Here is a 13,705-nt window from a genome sequence, read left to right on the forward strand (position 1 = left end):
TAGAGAGATCACAATTGACTTCCTTGTCACTAACAAGTTGAATATATTTTTCCTTGGATGACACTTTAATTATTAAAGACATGAAATTTTTGATCATGTGAAAGCCAAGAATGGCATATTTTATTTACTTTATCTTCATAACCAAGTATGGCAGGTGGAATTTTTCTTTTTTTTTTTTGGCATCTTCACACAAGTTGTTAATTTTACGTTGTGACCCTAAAGTTGAAAAATATATGACACTCACAAAATTATCGCGTGACGCTTATAGATAACCCGTTTATACGGTTTAATTGTAGTTTTGATTTTTTATTTTTAGTTTTATTAATTTATGAAATTGGTCTTTTTATTTTAAAAATTGATAATTTTAATGTTGATTTCTCTTATTTTTTTAATTAAAAAAATGTGATATGACATGCTTTTAAATAACATGACATACTATACGGTGATATAGAATTATTGACACTAATAAAATTAGAATAAAACATCATAAAAATTTAACTTTTAATTTTATAAATTTTTCATATTTGTAATTTAGTTAATAACATATAAATAATTAATGCATTTAGATGGTTCTATATCATAAAATTATATGTCACATTATTTAAAATATGTCAAATCGTCATTTTTAATTTAAAAATTTAAATCAAAAACTAAAAATATCGACTTTTAAAATAAAAAGACTAATTTAATAAATTAATATAAATAAAAAACTAGAACAGCAAATAAATTTTTTTTTACAACCATTCTAGCTCATGATAAATGATATTCAGAAAGTATAGTTAGACAAAGAAACCTTACTTTTTGGTTTAAGCATTCGTTGGTGTGGGTGATCTAGATGTTATGAAATGGCACTATCTTTTTAAGCAAGTTTCTAAGGATCAAATCAAAATATCTTCTTGGAAATAGAAATTGAAAAGTCTACTAGACCATTTGGCTCATTTGATATTCTCTTTATTGTGAGTGTTACTTTTATCTTTTTTGCTATTGTCTTCTGGTTGTTCAATTTTTAATAAAATAGTATTAATGTTTTTTCAAATATGCTTTCTAATTAATATTAATGCATATTATTGTTCACTGTGAATTACTAAGATACATTAAAGAAAAGATTTAATTGTACTTTTAATCCCTCTATTTTAGGTGAATCACGAAAATAGTCCTCTCATTTTATTTTTCTCAGTTTTGATCCCCAAATAGAATTTGAGTCAAAATCATGATGAGTTGTCATTTTTTTATAACGTGTCAAAAAATGATGACGTGACCGACATGTATGTAGATTAAAAGCCATTATTATATTATTCTAAATTAAAAAATATAATTTATGTTTTTAAAAACCAATATTATATTATTCCAAATTTTAAAACAAAAGCAAAAATTGAAAAACATTTCAGCCTCAATTCAACGCTCAGTCGCGCACCTGAATGCTAAAATCGAAAATCGACCAATCCTTCATCCTTTTCTTCATCTGTGTAATTCCGATCCAAGGCCACACAATCTGCTCATCAGAATCAATAACATTGTCAGTTTTATCAATCAGTTCCAGTTCCGATGGAGCATTTACACTCACAAGATCCTTTGGCAAATATTTCACTAAGCCAAATGAGTTGCCTTTCTCTTTTGTGAACTACTTTGACCCACCCCGGAAGCATGTTGCAGGAGTTGATTGTACAAATAATCTCGTTTTCTTTTCTTAGGGCATTATGGACAAATGAACTTTTCATCCGAGGTTTTCACATTCTAACTTCCACTTTTTAGATATCCATGACATTTATTTTCATAGTCACTTATTTAAGATTCACTTATATCAATATGGACAAACGAAGAATACGAATGTTGAAGAAGAAAAATGAAGATAAAAAAGAGGATGAAGGCTTGGTAGATTTTCAATTTTAGGGTTCATTTGTGCGGTTGATTTGCGTTGAATTAGGGATGGGATGTTTTTTAATTTTAGCTTTTGTTTTAAAATTTGGAATAATAAAATAATGACTTTTAAAAACAAAAATTATATTTTTTTAATTTGGAATAATATAATAATGACTTTTAATCCACATAGATATTTGTCACGTCACCATTTTTTGACATGTCATTAAAAAAATGACAACTCATCATGATTTGATTCCAAATTCTATTTGGAGAACCAAAATTAGGGACAAATAAAATGGAGGGACTATTTTCGCGATTCACATAAAATAAGGGGACCAAAAATGTAATTAAGCAAAAAAAAAATGAAGTTGCTCTAGTTAATGGGGAATCGACCAAGGATTACATAAATGCAAAATTGCAAATCAAAAGATAATAATATCTTCTTTTTTTTTACATAAAATTTATACTCCCTCGAATTCTATATTTAAGAAAAAAAATATACAATTATAGATGATAACATAATCCGCATCCGCAGGTATCTACTCGAAATCGTCTTGATTTGGACTGAGAAAATCTACTTTAATTTGGTGCAGGTATGGATGCAAATTTCCCCATAATTAAAATTTGAGGGCGGGGACGGGTGGAGATGTGTTGATATTCACTCTGAATCTAAACTCACCCCTCTAGTACTATTATTGTAATTTTTAAATTTTATATATATGTACATACTGAATATACTTAATATTTTTTAAATATTAAAAATTTTAATTTCATCTCTATGAAAAATATTTTTTTTAATTTTTTTATTGTCTAATAATAATTATTTTATTATACTAATTATAATAGATATGATTGTTAAATTTATAATTTTATATATATGAATGAGTGTAAGTGTAGACAGAAAAATCCGAAATCCGTTGCAAACAGGATGTGGTCTAAATTTCACATCCGTTGAACGAAGACGGGTGTAGGTTTTCTTTGATTAGTCGAGTACAAGAGTGGGGAAGGAAAAATATGTTTCTGTCCCGCCCTGTTACTATATCTATATACAATATTAAAGGATGAATTAATTTTTGTTGGTATTAAAAAATAAGAAAATCAATCTTTAAAATTATTCTTAGAATACTTTATAAAGTATTAATCATGATATTAAAAATAAGAATAGAAAAGTTTAAATTAAATTAAGAGTATTATGAATAAAAAAATATTTAATATAATAAATATTGTTGAAAGTTGTTATATTTTAAACTATAAAAAAAAACTATTTTTTATACTTATATTTAAAATTGGAGAGAGTATTTCATTAATGAGAAAATAATATATCATTAAAAAAAATAGCAAATTGACTAAAGTCAACCAAAATTTATCTTCTATAATTCAACCATAAAAAAATTTCCACATACAGTAAGAAAACAAAAAAAATCAATAACTTATTAATTGAAATTTCACGTGATACAAATCATTTTATCAACTTCATATATTCAACTATATGTGATATCAGTTTTGTTTGAAATTAATAGTCATTTAATGATATTAATAATTGTGGTAACTACATTTGACTTTAAAAGTACCACACCAAAACTAATAAAACAAATAATATTATACAAAAAAAATAAAGTAATGCAATATCATATTCAAACCACAAAATCATAAATAAGTAAAAAACTAAATACACATAAAAATCACTTATTATTCAAATAAATCAACAAACAAAATGAGTTACAGATTTATATATTTTACATATCATCACTTAAAAATAACAAAAAATAAACTTTATTTTACATCACACTATATATATATATATATATATATATATATATATATATATATATTAATTTATTCCAAGTAATTAAGAGGGCGGTGTTCTGTAGAGAGAATGATGTCTACACGTTCTTGGCAAAACTCTTTTACCAATCTTATAGAAACATACAAAGCTTTATATGAAAATGAAACAAAGAAGATTACTGGAATGATAATAAGTGGAATAATGAACACAAAGACCCAAGCTGGAAGGAAGTTAAAGACCAAAATAGCCCCAGACATAGTAGAAAACAAACCCATGAATGAAGCTGAGGCATAAAGAAACAAATAACCAATTGACATCCTTATTATCCTCGAATAGACATAATCTCCTTTTGATCTCCAAGTTGAAGGGAGTATAACCGATGTAAATTGAAGTAGTGATGATGCACAAAAACTCACTCCAATTCCAATTGATAAAAGAAATATCATGTACCATATGTTTTGATCACAAAATAATAGTGACTTTGAGCTAATATTATTTGTACGAATTGTTAGAGCTCCACTTATTCCTAGTGTGATAAGAAGAGTTGCAACTACTATAAAAGTATTTGCTATTCCATTCACTTCTTCTATTGCTTTTTCAGATGATCTTTTGTGTTCTCTATAAAATAAATTCATTGGGGTTTCACCTTTATTGTTTTTCATGTTTATGAATGTAGGAGGAACTATCTGCCCCACTTCCTGTACATAATTAAAAATAATTAATATTCATATAATAAATACAAAATTACATTTACATTTTATTTTTTAATTAAAATATTAGTTTAATTTTGATATATTGTTAGATTTATAAAATTTTACATTAATAATAAATGGCGATCAATCTTATAAAAAAAATCAATTATACGTGTAACTTTAAAAGTAATATCATTAAATTCAAATTCTTTTTACAAGTTATCACTAATTGTAATTTTTTTATATTAATCTTGTGTATATGAATTAAATTTATAAAATAATATTATACTATTATTTTATGAGTCTTTGACTCTCTCTCCAAATAAAAGTTTTCATTAAATTGAGAGGAATCTATTAACAGCTTTGTTTTAATTTCAATATGGTATACTACTTTAAAAATGTGTCCACATAAAAAGTGAGACCCAAGAGAATTTCACTACTAAATAAAAAGAGAAATCATAGAGAAATGTTGACATAAACAAGATATAATGTACCTTAAACCATAGTTCTTCACTACAAATAAGAGATTGATGTGTAGGGGATCCAAATCTTTCTTCCAATGCAAACTTTCCAGCCAAGTGAAGAACATTGTTTCCCTCATTATCAATATGTTGCATCAAAACATTCTTATATGAACCCTTCTCAAATATTAGATGGTATACATTTCCTTTTCTATATGAGATAGCAATGTGAAGTATGTTATGCCCTTCATTATCTATTTCCATGAATAGATTTGGATTGTAGTTAAAGATTAACTCTAAAATTGTGGTGTTTCCTGATTTTGCTGCATCAAACATTGCTTTTCGAGTTTGTATAGTTTGTACAACTTGATCTTCTTCTTCTTCTATCCTCGTAAACAACAAATTTAAAAGTTCTCTATAACCAGGAGTGTGCTTGTGAGAGGCTGTATTGATTGTAAATACTTAATTAGTTAGTAATAATTTTGATCAATAATCTAATTATTAATAATTTGGTCTCTCATCCTAAATATGTCAACCCTTTATTTACTTGGAGTTTGTTTCAAAATAGATTATATATAAATGGTAATTTATTTCATGAGATAATTATTTCAAACGAATCACAACAATGTGTAATAGATTAGGGTCAAATAAAAACAGTTTATTGTCTATTTTTTTTATTGTTATTGATTCGGGTCACATTGATATAGTATTTTTCATTGATTAGAATTGTTTAGTATGTTTTTTAACAATGTAATAATATCATATTAACTTAAAGATTTTATTTTTTTACGTAGATGTGTGAACCGACAAAAAATTAAAATAGTTTAGTTGGTGACAATTTAGACAATATAAAAATCAAAACCTAAGTCATTTTCAACCAACATAATTTAAATGTAAATCTCATGATTGAAAATGTCAAACTTCTATTTTATAGGTCGACTTAAAACGCATGTAAAAGGTAATCGGTACTTTCAATATATTATTGACATTGAGTGTGGCTATTATGACATAATTGTAGTGGGTGTTTGGGGTAGGTTGATGGTTTTAGGAAATGCTTTTGTAACTTTTTTTTTGGGTCTATGTTAGGCACATTTTATCTTGTGCGTAGAGCAGTCTTATAATATATTATTTTTGGCTTGTTAAAAAAATTATTGTGTTACAAAAAGGACAAAAATATATATACATATAAAAGAAAACAAATTGAAGTCCACAAAAGTGTAATTAAGGTGAGAGAGAGCTAACATGATTGAGCAAGCAATTGTAAGGCAGTTATCTCATCTTCATTTTCTATACAAGCGAGTTTTGGATTTAAATCCAATAAACTCTTTGCCTCAGCTGTGTTGACAAAAAAAATATGTTGAAAAATATAAATAATTTATTGTAATAATATGAAATCCAAGTTGAACAAAGAAAATCTGTGAAAAATAAATTTTAATTACTAGTGTATTTAGAATTTACTTATAAATCATATGCTAACTAATTAAACTCAGATTTTTATTTTAAATTGAATCAACTCTTAAAATTAATGTTACAGATTATTATGTTTAAACTGGTGAGAGAAACCAGTTATAAAAAAAATTATGAAAAACTACTGAAAACAATTTTTTGATTATTTTTATTTTTAAAAGTTATAACAAATAGATATAAAAATCTTAAAAAATATTATTTTGTTAAAAAAGTAATTATTTTTTAAAATAAATCGTAACAAATTGAATCTAAAATAGTTAAACAAAAAGCAATGAGAATATAAGCATATGTATATATATATATATATATATATATATATATAAATGCTCACTTACTATAAAAGTTGTTGGTAAGGGTTAAGAAAAATAGTTTAACTATATCTTGAAATGACAAATTGTTAATGTGATTGTCTTGTAGAGTCCTATGAAGCAAAAATTTCACCATACGAAGTTGTCCAGCTGATGATGCCAATTGAATTGGAAAATTATCTTTATGCCCTTTAATGCATACCAACTCTGGATTCTTATGACACAAAATTTCAGCAATTTTCACATTCCCTGAAATTGCAGCTAAACAAAGGGCATTATTTCCATCAACCCTACGAGTTTCCATGCCTTTTTTGCTTATACGTTCGACCAAATTTTTTACAAATTTAATTTGTTCCATTCTGACAGCAATATGAAGAGCTGTGTCTTTATCCATAGTTAAGGGAGTACATATCCAATCAGGATGAGTTTTATCGTACGATGAAGCTGTTTTCCACTCCCCTGTTGCTGCTGCCGTACAAATACGCTTTTTATATGCTCCTGTGCACACACTTCATATATCATAATCTATGAATATATATATTCTAGATAAAATGGTAAAAAAAATTGTATACAATTGTGAACGTGGAATTAAACATAAATTTTTAATTTAATCTCTAAACTATAGTTTCCTCTTAATAGAAATACATACTGTCCGATCCTCGTGGAAAACGTTCTTGAGATTCAGTATGCCTTGGTTCTTCCCCACGTTGTCTAGCTGCACATTTTCAACAAAGATGTTATCAGTAAAATTAAAAAAATTAAAAATAAAGATGTTAGTACATGTGAATAAACTAACCATACATGTTAGTCATTACTCATTAGGCTATTTTGCCTATTAGTATAATTTTATCAAAATCTACGTAATCAACTATCCATTTTTATCAACTTGAATAAAATGGAGGACTATATAAGATAACGAAATATAATAAGTTAAACCAAATACAAAGGCTCAAAAGATACAAGATGACATTAAACTTATGATACCATTATCAGTTTTGGAAACAGTAATCAAGAGCCAAAGTTGAAAGGAATACACGTTATTAATTTTTGTTTATATAATAGTATTATTAAATAAGGATTAAAACTTATATATATATATATATATATATATATATATATATATATGAAACATATCAAATGAGAATAAGTTTTAAATAAAAGGGTGAGAGTTAAATCTTGACTATACAAAAAAGAAAAATTAATGCGACTTTTTTAAGTCATCATATGATACTTAAATAATTTTTATTTAAATCAAACAAATATTTATATATATATATATATATATATATATATATATATATATATATATTTCTATAACTTATTATTTGATTTGTTTGATCAAACAAATATATTTTTTATGATTTAAATTATATTTAATAACAGTGTAAAAAATTTCACATGCATGCAAGCAACTCTTACTATATATAGGTATTTGGTTCAACCAGCCAAATGGCAAGTGAAATGAGATTTATATAGGATGATAGAGAAATTAAAATGTTTATAAAAATCATACCCGCAGCAATGCTCACTTCCCGTTGAACTGGTGCGGTAATTCGAAGAGTAGTTGATTCGGAGTCGGACATGGTTAAAAATACAGGTAGGAAGGAGGTTACTGATTTATAGTTTCCAAAATTCTTGGTGATGTGAAGATGATGGATTAACTTTATATATAGAGAACACTATCCAACGATGACACCATAAGATATGTTCTGAACAGAATTCCTTATCATTGACAAATTGAATATATTTTTTCCTTGGATGACACCTTAATTGTTTAACGACATGAAACTTTAATCATCCAAGTATGGCATATTTTATTTACTGAATCTTGACAAAAACGCATCGCACTGCGGAATTTAGCTCTTTTTTGATTTCCACGCAAGTTATATTATTTAGTACTATTCTTTGTTTGTGGCCCCAAAGAGGAAAAATATGACATGACGTGAGCAAATTTTATTTGTCACATTGATATGTAATGGAATTTATGCACTTATATACAAATCATATTCTATTAATAAACTTTAGGGCCACAATGTTGAGAACTGGAACTACTCATGCCACAACGACCAACGCAAACAAGGATTCATATACAAAGAATATACATTGTACTTTCATCTCTAAAACATGCTTCCATAGGATGGATCCTTGTGAAGCAGAGCACAAACAGTTGCAACTATGTAGCATCAGTTTCATTCAGCCGCAGCTTGAAGCGACTTTGGATCCGCATCGGTCAATATTGACTATCTCGCATCCCAGGCCAATTTCACTATGAGTTTGAAGGACGCACGTCATCATCGTGAATCTCCACTTTTTTTTCCAAACACGCACTAAGCCCAACCCCATGACTAGGACAATATTTCTGCTTAAATGCTTACTTTATGCATTCAGCTCCAATGGTCCCACAGTCCAAGACTCAAAATAAGATAAGCTTGATCCATTCCTTCCTCAGTTTTCTGCTTGTGTCTCTGCATCTCTTCTATGGATAAAAACATAAACAACATTCAGCAATTACACTGAGAATCAAAATGAAACTAATGACATCATACCTGTCTGAATCAATATGTGAAGATCTTCTCGAAATTTTCAAAACCAAGGCATCCACCATATATACATCTTTCCTAGATTCTTGTGAGAAACTGCTTCAGCAATTAGCCTACGAGCTTGACCTTCTACAGCTAGAGGTAATGACGGTGCAGCTCCAACACCAACAACCACTCCTTCTAACCTTGCCTCGATATTACTAATGGCTCGCTGAAAATAAACTCCATAAAAAAATTATTACAACAATTATTTTAACTGCTTTAGTCTTTCGCAAACCATAACCAAGAAAATAGGCCATCTACTAAAAGGAATAAAAGATAAAACACAAACATTGAAACTTCTCAAATTATTTAACATAAACTATTCCCAATGAAATAATTGAGCCATGTAGCTGATTGATCTCATTTAGAGAAAAAAAGCTTAGTTGTCATTGTATTCCCAATGAAGCAATGAACTAAAATTCACTTTTCAGAAGCAGTTGATTTAGAGCCATTCTTGTAAACAAAAGCTCATTATCATACCTGTGCATGTGGATTCTGAACTTCTATGCCACTGGACTTGTGAGTTTTTGTCCATTCCACGAGAGGATCGTGGATAAAAGTTTCAAGCACACTCATGAGAGTCTCCCTATGTGTCCTCAGTACAGAAAGTGTGATTTCACAAACCCTCAAGAAGATACCCTCATATCCAGTGATGCCTAAGCCATCAATCATGTTCTGTAGATTTTATTGTAGAATCATGGAGAACCAAGAGGTCCGTTCGTACACATGGGAACAAAAAAATTAGCATCAAGTGTGATAAAGTGTTGCCAGAATGAAGTATATAAATTTAATCTTTACTGATAAGTAGTGATGAAAATTTTCCATATTACATGCTTCCAAAACTTGTGCAAGTGCATGATCTGCGTTGCTTGGAGAAATAAGATGCATGATATTATCATGATTTGTTTCCTATTTAATTATAATTAGGAGACCATAATAAATATAAGAGTTAGTACTTTGACTTTTGTGTCAATGCCATAATCATATCAACCATAATCATTATTCCGAAGACTTTTTTTATTTCTTCTTCTCCCTTTATCTAAAATTATATATTTACAACAATATCTACGCCTCCTCAAAGGAAAAGATAAAATAAAATATGTTATTAGCATACATTATCCTTTTTTTTTTTTAATAACATTATATCATCCAATTATGAGCTTCTCTTACCTGTGTCAGCCTGAAAGGAACGAGCTCTGGTTTCTCCAATTGCAAACCTTTGTCAAATAAGCAACTGAAATCCACGTGAACACAATCACCGCTGGTAGAATCAAAAAGAATGTTTTCACCATGCCGGTCACCCAGTCCCACAATATGCCCAACCATGGACCAAACAGCAGTCGTCTGAGCATAAGCAACACGTGCCCTGAACCATGCGGCAGGCTCAGAAAATGTTGTCAAGAACCATTTGTGGAAAACAGGGGGAAACATTGGAAGTATTTTGTTCTTCAGCATCTCATCCTCTGGCATTTTACCTTGGCATTGATCATAAATTCGTTTAATTTGAGGATTTGTTTTCTGCCTATCAAACTTTCCACAAGTAATATATATATCTTGAAGAATTTGTCGAAGCCCACGAGTGTGGGGTACCCACTCTACCATGCCACAGTCCTCTGTCAGAGGAATCACTGCAAACGTACGAATATAGAGCTTCCTTCTACGACTTTCAGGATATTTGGATAGCAGTCGGTTAATCATTGCTGTGAACTCCATCATGCGAGCATCTTTGCGTAGGTCATCCTTTGGTTTGCAGAGAAACGGGCGCTCAAGGCCATCACTGCCCAGTAGAATGATCTGAAATACATGCATTTGGAGATTAACCCTCCAATTATTTATGTACGTATGTAAAGAATGTTCCTAATTATCAGTTATGAGCAGTAACAATATCGTAATGTAGTCTTAGTTATGATGCTTACTCATTAAAAATATGTGGGAACCAAAAAAAATGGTGTACCTCACCATGCATGTAAACAAAATTAACTGTCTACTTAAGAATCACAAAGAAAAACTATACAAGGATATTAAGGGAGCAATTCAGTAATAACATACTTTCTTAGGTCGCTGAAGAGAAGATAAAATTTCAGCCTCATCGGCAATGCCTGTTATAGTAGGAAGATCTGTGGCAGAAAATATATTCGACATAAGTGAATCCCCCAGATTCCCATCATATGCTGGCAGATTTACGGTAAGAGACTGTTGAATTGGCATTATAATTCCCAGGGGCATCATCCTCTTTAGAGCGCTAAATTCAGTAGAGAGATTAATTGTTCTTGCTCTTGACTGACCAGCATGGAAGCATAACTTGATCATATGATCAATTAGGCTAGCAAATTGAACAAACAAATTGTTCTCATTATTTCCTGAGCTGAAACCTCTACGCGCAGCTTGTATGATTTCAGCTGCTGCTTCGCGCCTTGATGGAACAGTGGATTTTGAAACTGCAGCCATAACCCATAGGGCCTGTTGCGGATACTGGCGGAGAACAGAGGTAATAATAAGTTTGACTAGTCGAACAATTTCTTCATTTTGATGGCAAATTCTTGAAACCAATTGAGGTAGCACTGTCAACCAATGGTATGTCGGTAAGTCCTTCAAACAGCCTCTCATAATACTCATTACCTACTAAAGCAAAAGACAACGCAGAAATTACTACAAATGCAAAAAGCAGTGAACAAAAAGAATGTCTGTGTTTCGTTAAATAAACAAGCGTCTTGAAAACAGAATACAGAGGTAGAGAGAGAGAGAGACGAAAAGTTCTCCACCCACCTTCCCATGCACAACCTTTAAATCCTTTTTTGATGAACCATTTCTTAGATACATGCTTCCAAAGTCAAACCAGAGGGTTAATAACCTTGGAAGTGCCCGAAATAAATTCTTGTGTCCCCTATGAAGTCCTTTTGCATAGAATAACAGAATATCAGGAACATAAGACCACCAATGCCTCTCATTATTTAAGTTTGAAGAGCCAACAGCAACAGTTGCCAAAGGAACTAGTCTAGGGCCAAGTTCAAAGTTCTCCTCCTGGCGTTTCCTGGCATCACCAAGCACTTCATCACAATACTTAGCCATATAGAAGTATCCTTTCTCCCATTTAGGCTGCAGTTCCCTCACCCTGGTATAAAGACTTATTACATCTTCCTTTTGTTTCTGCCCAGTGTAATGAGTCCACCTTGAGTACAGAAGAAGGGTCTTTGCAATGTCTCGGTTCTCATTTAGAGCTTGACTTTCACAAACAACAGGTGGTGGATTAAGTGGTACAAGGGAAAGGCTGGTAATAGATGAAATTGCAGCAGCGCCTAAGACCTCAACAGGCATGTTCAAGAGAGATTGTTGCAGCACTGCTATGGCGCCATCAGATCGCCGGGTGCTCCAGAGGAGTTTTGCTTTTTCCATGTGGACGTTGGGTGCACCAGAGGCCTGGGCTTCTAAAATTGCTCTGTTGGCTGTTTCAAAATGACCAGCTAAGCGACATAGCTTTGAATATTGAAGCCAGCAATTGCCAACTTGAGCACCAAGACCACTTGCACCAAAAATCAATCTCCTGAAAGCCAAGAGTGGCTCCCTAGCCCAGAGTGATGATTGTGTAATTCTAAGTCGATTCTCCCAGTTGTCCACTAATTTAGAGAAAGCTGGATCATCTAAGTGAAACGATTTCTCTAAGAAAGAGTCATCTCCCAGAAGAGAATGGAAGTCCTCCAATTCCCTTAAAAAGTGAAGTTTTACAACAAATGGGTAGGCCCGTGTGTAAGAATCCATTCCTGCAGCAGCTAGGGGAGCAATCAGTGACTGCTTGGTTAAAGCAATTTTCTCTGCAACTGAGAAGTGGTCCCTCTTCATCATTGCTTGGAGAATCTTTGCGACATTCAAATCAAATGAAGCATTACTTTCTGAGCTACTGCAAACTAAACTGTCATCTTCAGCTCCACTAAGGTACTCATCCATCAAATCCCACCTTCCTAGCCTCCAGGCAGCCTGCACACCTTGCATGCACCATGCTTTCTTGTACTGAGGAATCCTAGAAACTAAGCCATCCACATGAGTAACCATGGCCTGAAGGTGGCACATGTTTAGTAAACAGTTTAGGACATCTGAATGCCTCTGAACTGAGGTCGGTTCCATCTGCAAAGCTTGTTCACAAGAAGTTAAAACATCGGCCCAATTCCCAGCCTTTTTGTTCATTAATAGCTGATCTTGTAACCTTAAAGATTTACTTAAACATGACAAGCCAGATAGTCCATCCGGCTCATCCAAACAGCTGTATATTTCCATAAGATGTGAAACATCTTCATCCTTGAAGATGCCACTCCTCTCAGCAGCAGGGTTGAAAGCGCCAGATTTTTCCCTTACATGAGATTCAAAGTACATCAGTGACCTTGCATAAGCCTGACACCTAAAGGAAGCCCTAGCAAGAGTCACCTTTGGAATCACAGATAGAAGCTCTGAAACATATTTACATTGTACAAGGAGTTGGTCCTGATCTGTAAAGGAAATTGGAATTTGATCCTTTGACTTTTGTTGCTTAGAAACAGATGATTGAGAAAGGGAAAGA

General features: G+C 31.1%; 2 protein-coding genes across 2 annotated transcripts in view; both read right to left on the reverse strand.

Annotated features, from left to right (window-relative positions):
- Positions 1-3,696: 3,696 nt before the first annotated feature.
- Positions 3,697-8,374, reverse strand: LOC101506961 (uncharacterized). Its single transcript, XM_004497149.4, has 6 exons — positions 8,088-8,374; positions 7,224-7,289; positions 6,602-7,072; positions 6,042-6,134; positions 4,833-5,242; positions 3,697-4,344 (listed from the first exon to the last, which is right to left on the reverse strand). Exons 1-6 carry the CDS (start codon positions 8,155-8,157, stop codon positions 3,697-3,699), a joined length of 1,758 nt encoding a protein of 585 aa, XP_004497206.1. The 5' UTR covers positions 8,158-8,374.
- A 133-nt stretch (positions 8,375-8,507) lies between these two features.
- The window catches only part of LOC101507285 (serine/threonine-protein kinase ATR), a 14,128-nt gene continuing 8,930 nt past the window's right edge, over positions 8,508-13,705 (reverse strand). The window contains exons 12-17 of the mRNA XM_073367491.1: positions 11,923-13,700; positions 11,206-11,775; positions 10,327-10,950; positions 9,637-9,831; positions 9,121-9,325; positions 8,508-9,050 (exon numbers count right to left, since the gene is read on the reverse strand). Coding sequence (XP_073223592.1) covers positions 9,158-9,325; positions 9,637-9,831; positions 10,327-10,950; positions 11,206-11,775; positions 11,923-13,700 — 3,335 coding nt within the window. The 3' untranslated portion in view covers positions 8,508-9,050; positions 9,121-9,157. The remainder of the gene's footprint in view (positions 9,051-9,120; positions 9,326-9,636; positions 9,832-10,326; positions 10,951-11,205; positions 11,776-11,922; positions 13,701-13,705) is intronic.

Source organism: Cicer arietinum, chromosome 4 (assembly GCF_000331145.2).
Source record: "Cicer arietinum cultivar CDC Frontier isolate Library 1 chromosome 4, Cicar.CDCFrontier_v2.0, whole genome shotgun sequence".
In the NCBI taxonomy this organism is placed as follows: Eukaryota; Viridiplantae; Streptophyta; class Magnoliopsida; order Fabales; family Fabaceae; genus Cicer; species Cicer arietinum.

Bases quoted from the DNA above. Each gene is read 5' to 3' on its own strand.
- LOC101506961 (XM_004497149.4), bottom strand. From the start codon at position 8,157: ATGTCCGACTCCGAATCAACTACTCTTCGAATTACCGCACCAGTTCAA. The intron at 7,290-8,087 runs GTATGATTTTTA...GAAAATGTGCAG, and splicing joins GGAAGTGAGCATTGCTGCGG to CTAGACAACGTGGGGAAGAA. The intron at 4,345-4,832 runs GTACATTATATC...AATTATGTACAG, and splicing joins GTGAAGAACTATGGTTTAAG to GAAGTGGGGCAGATAGTTCC.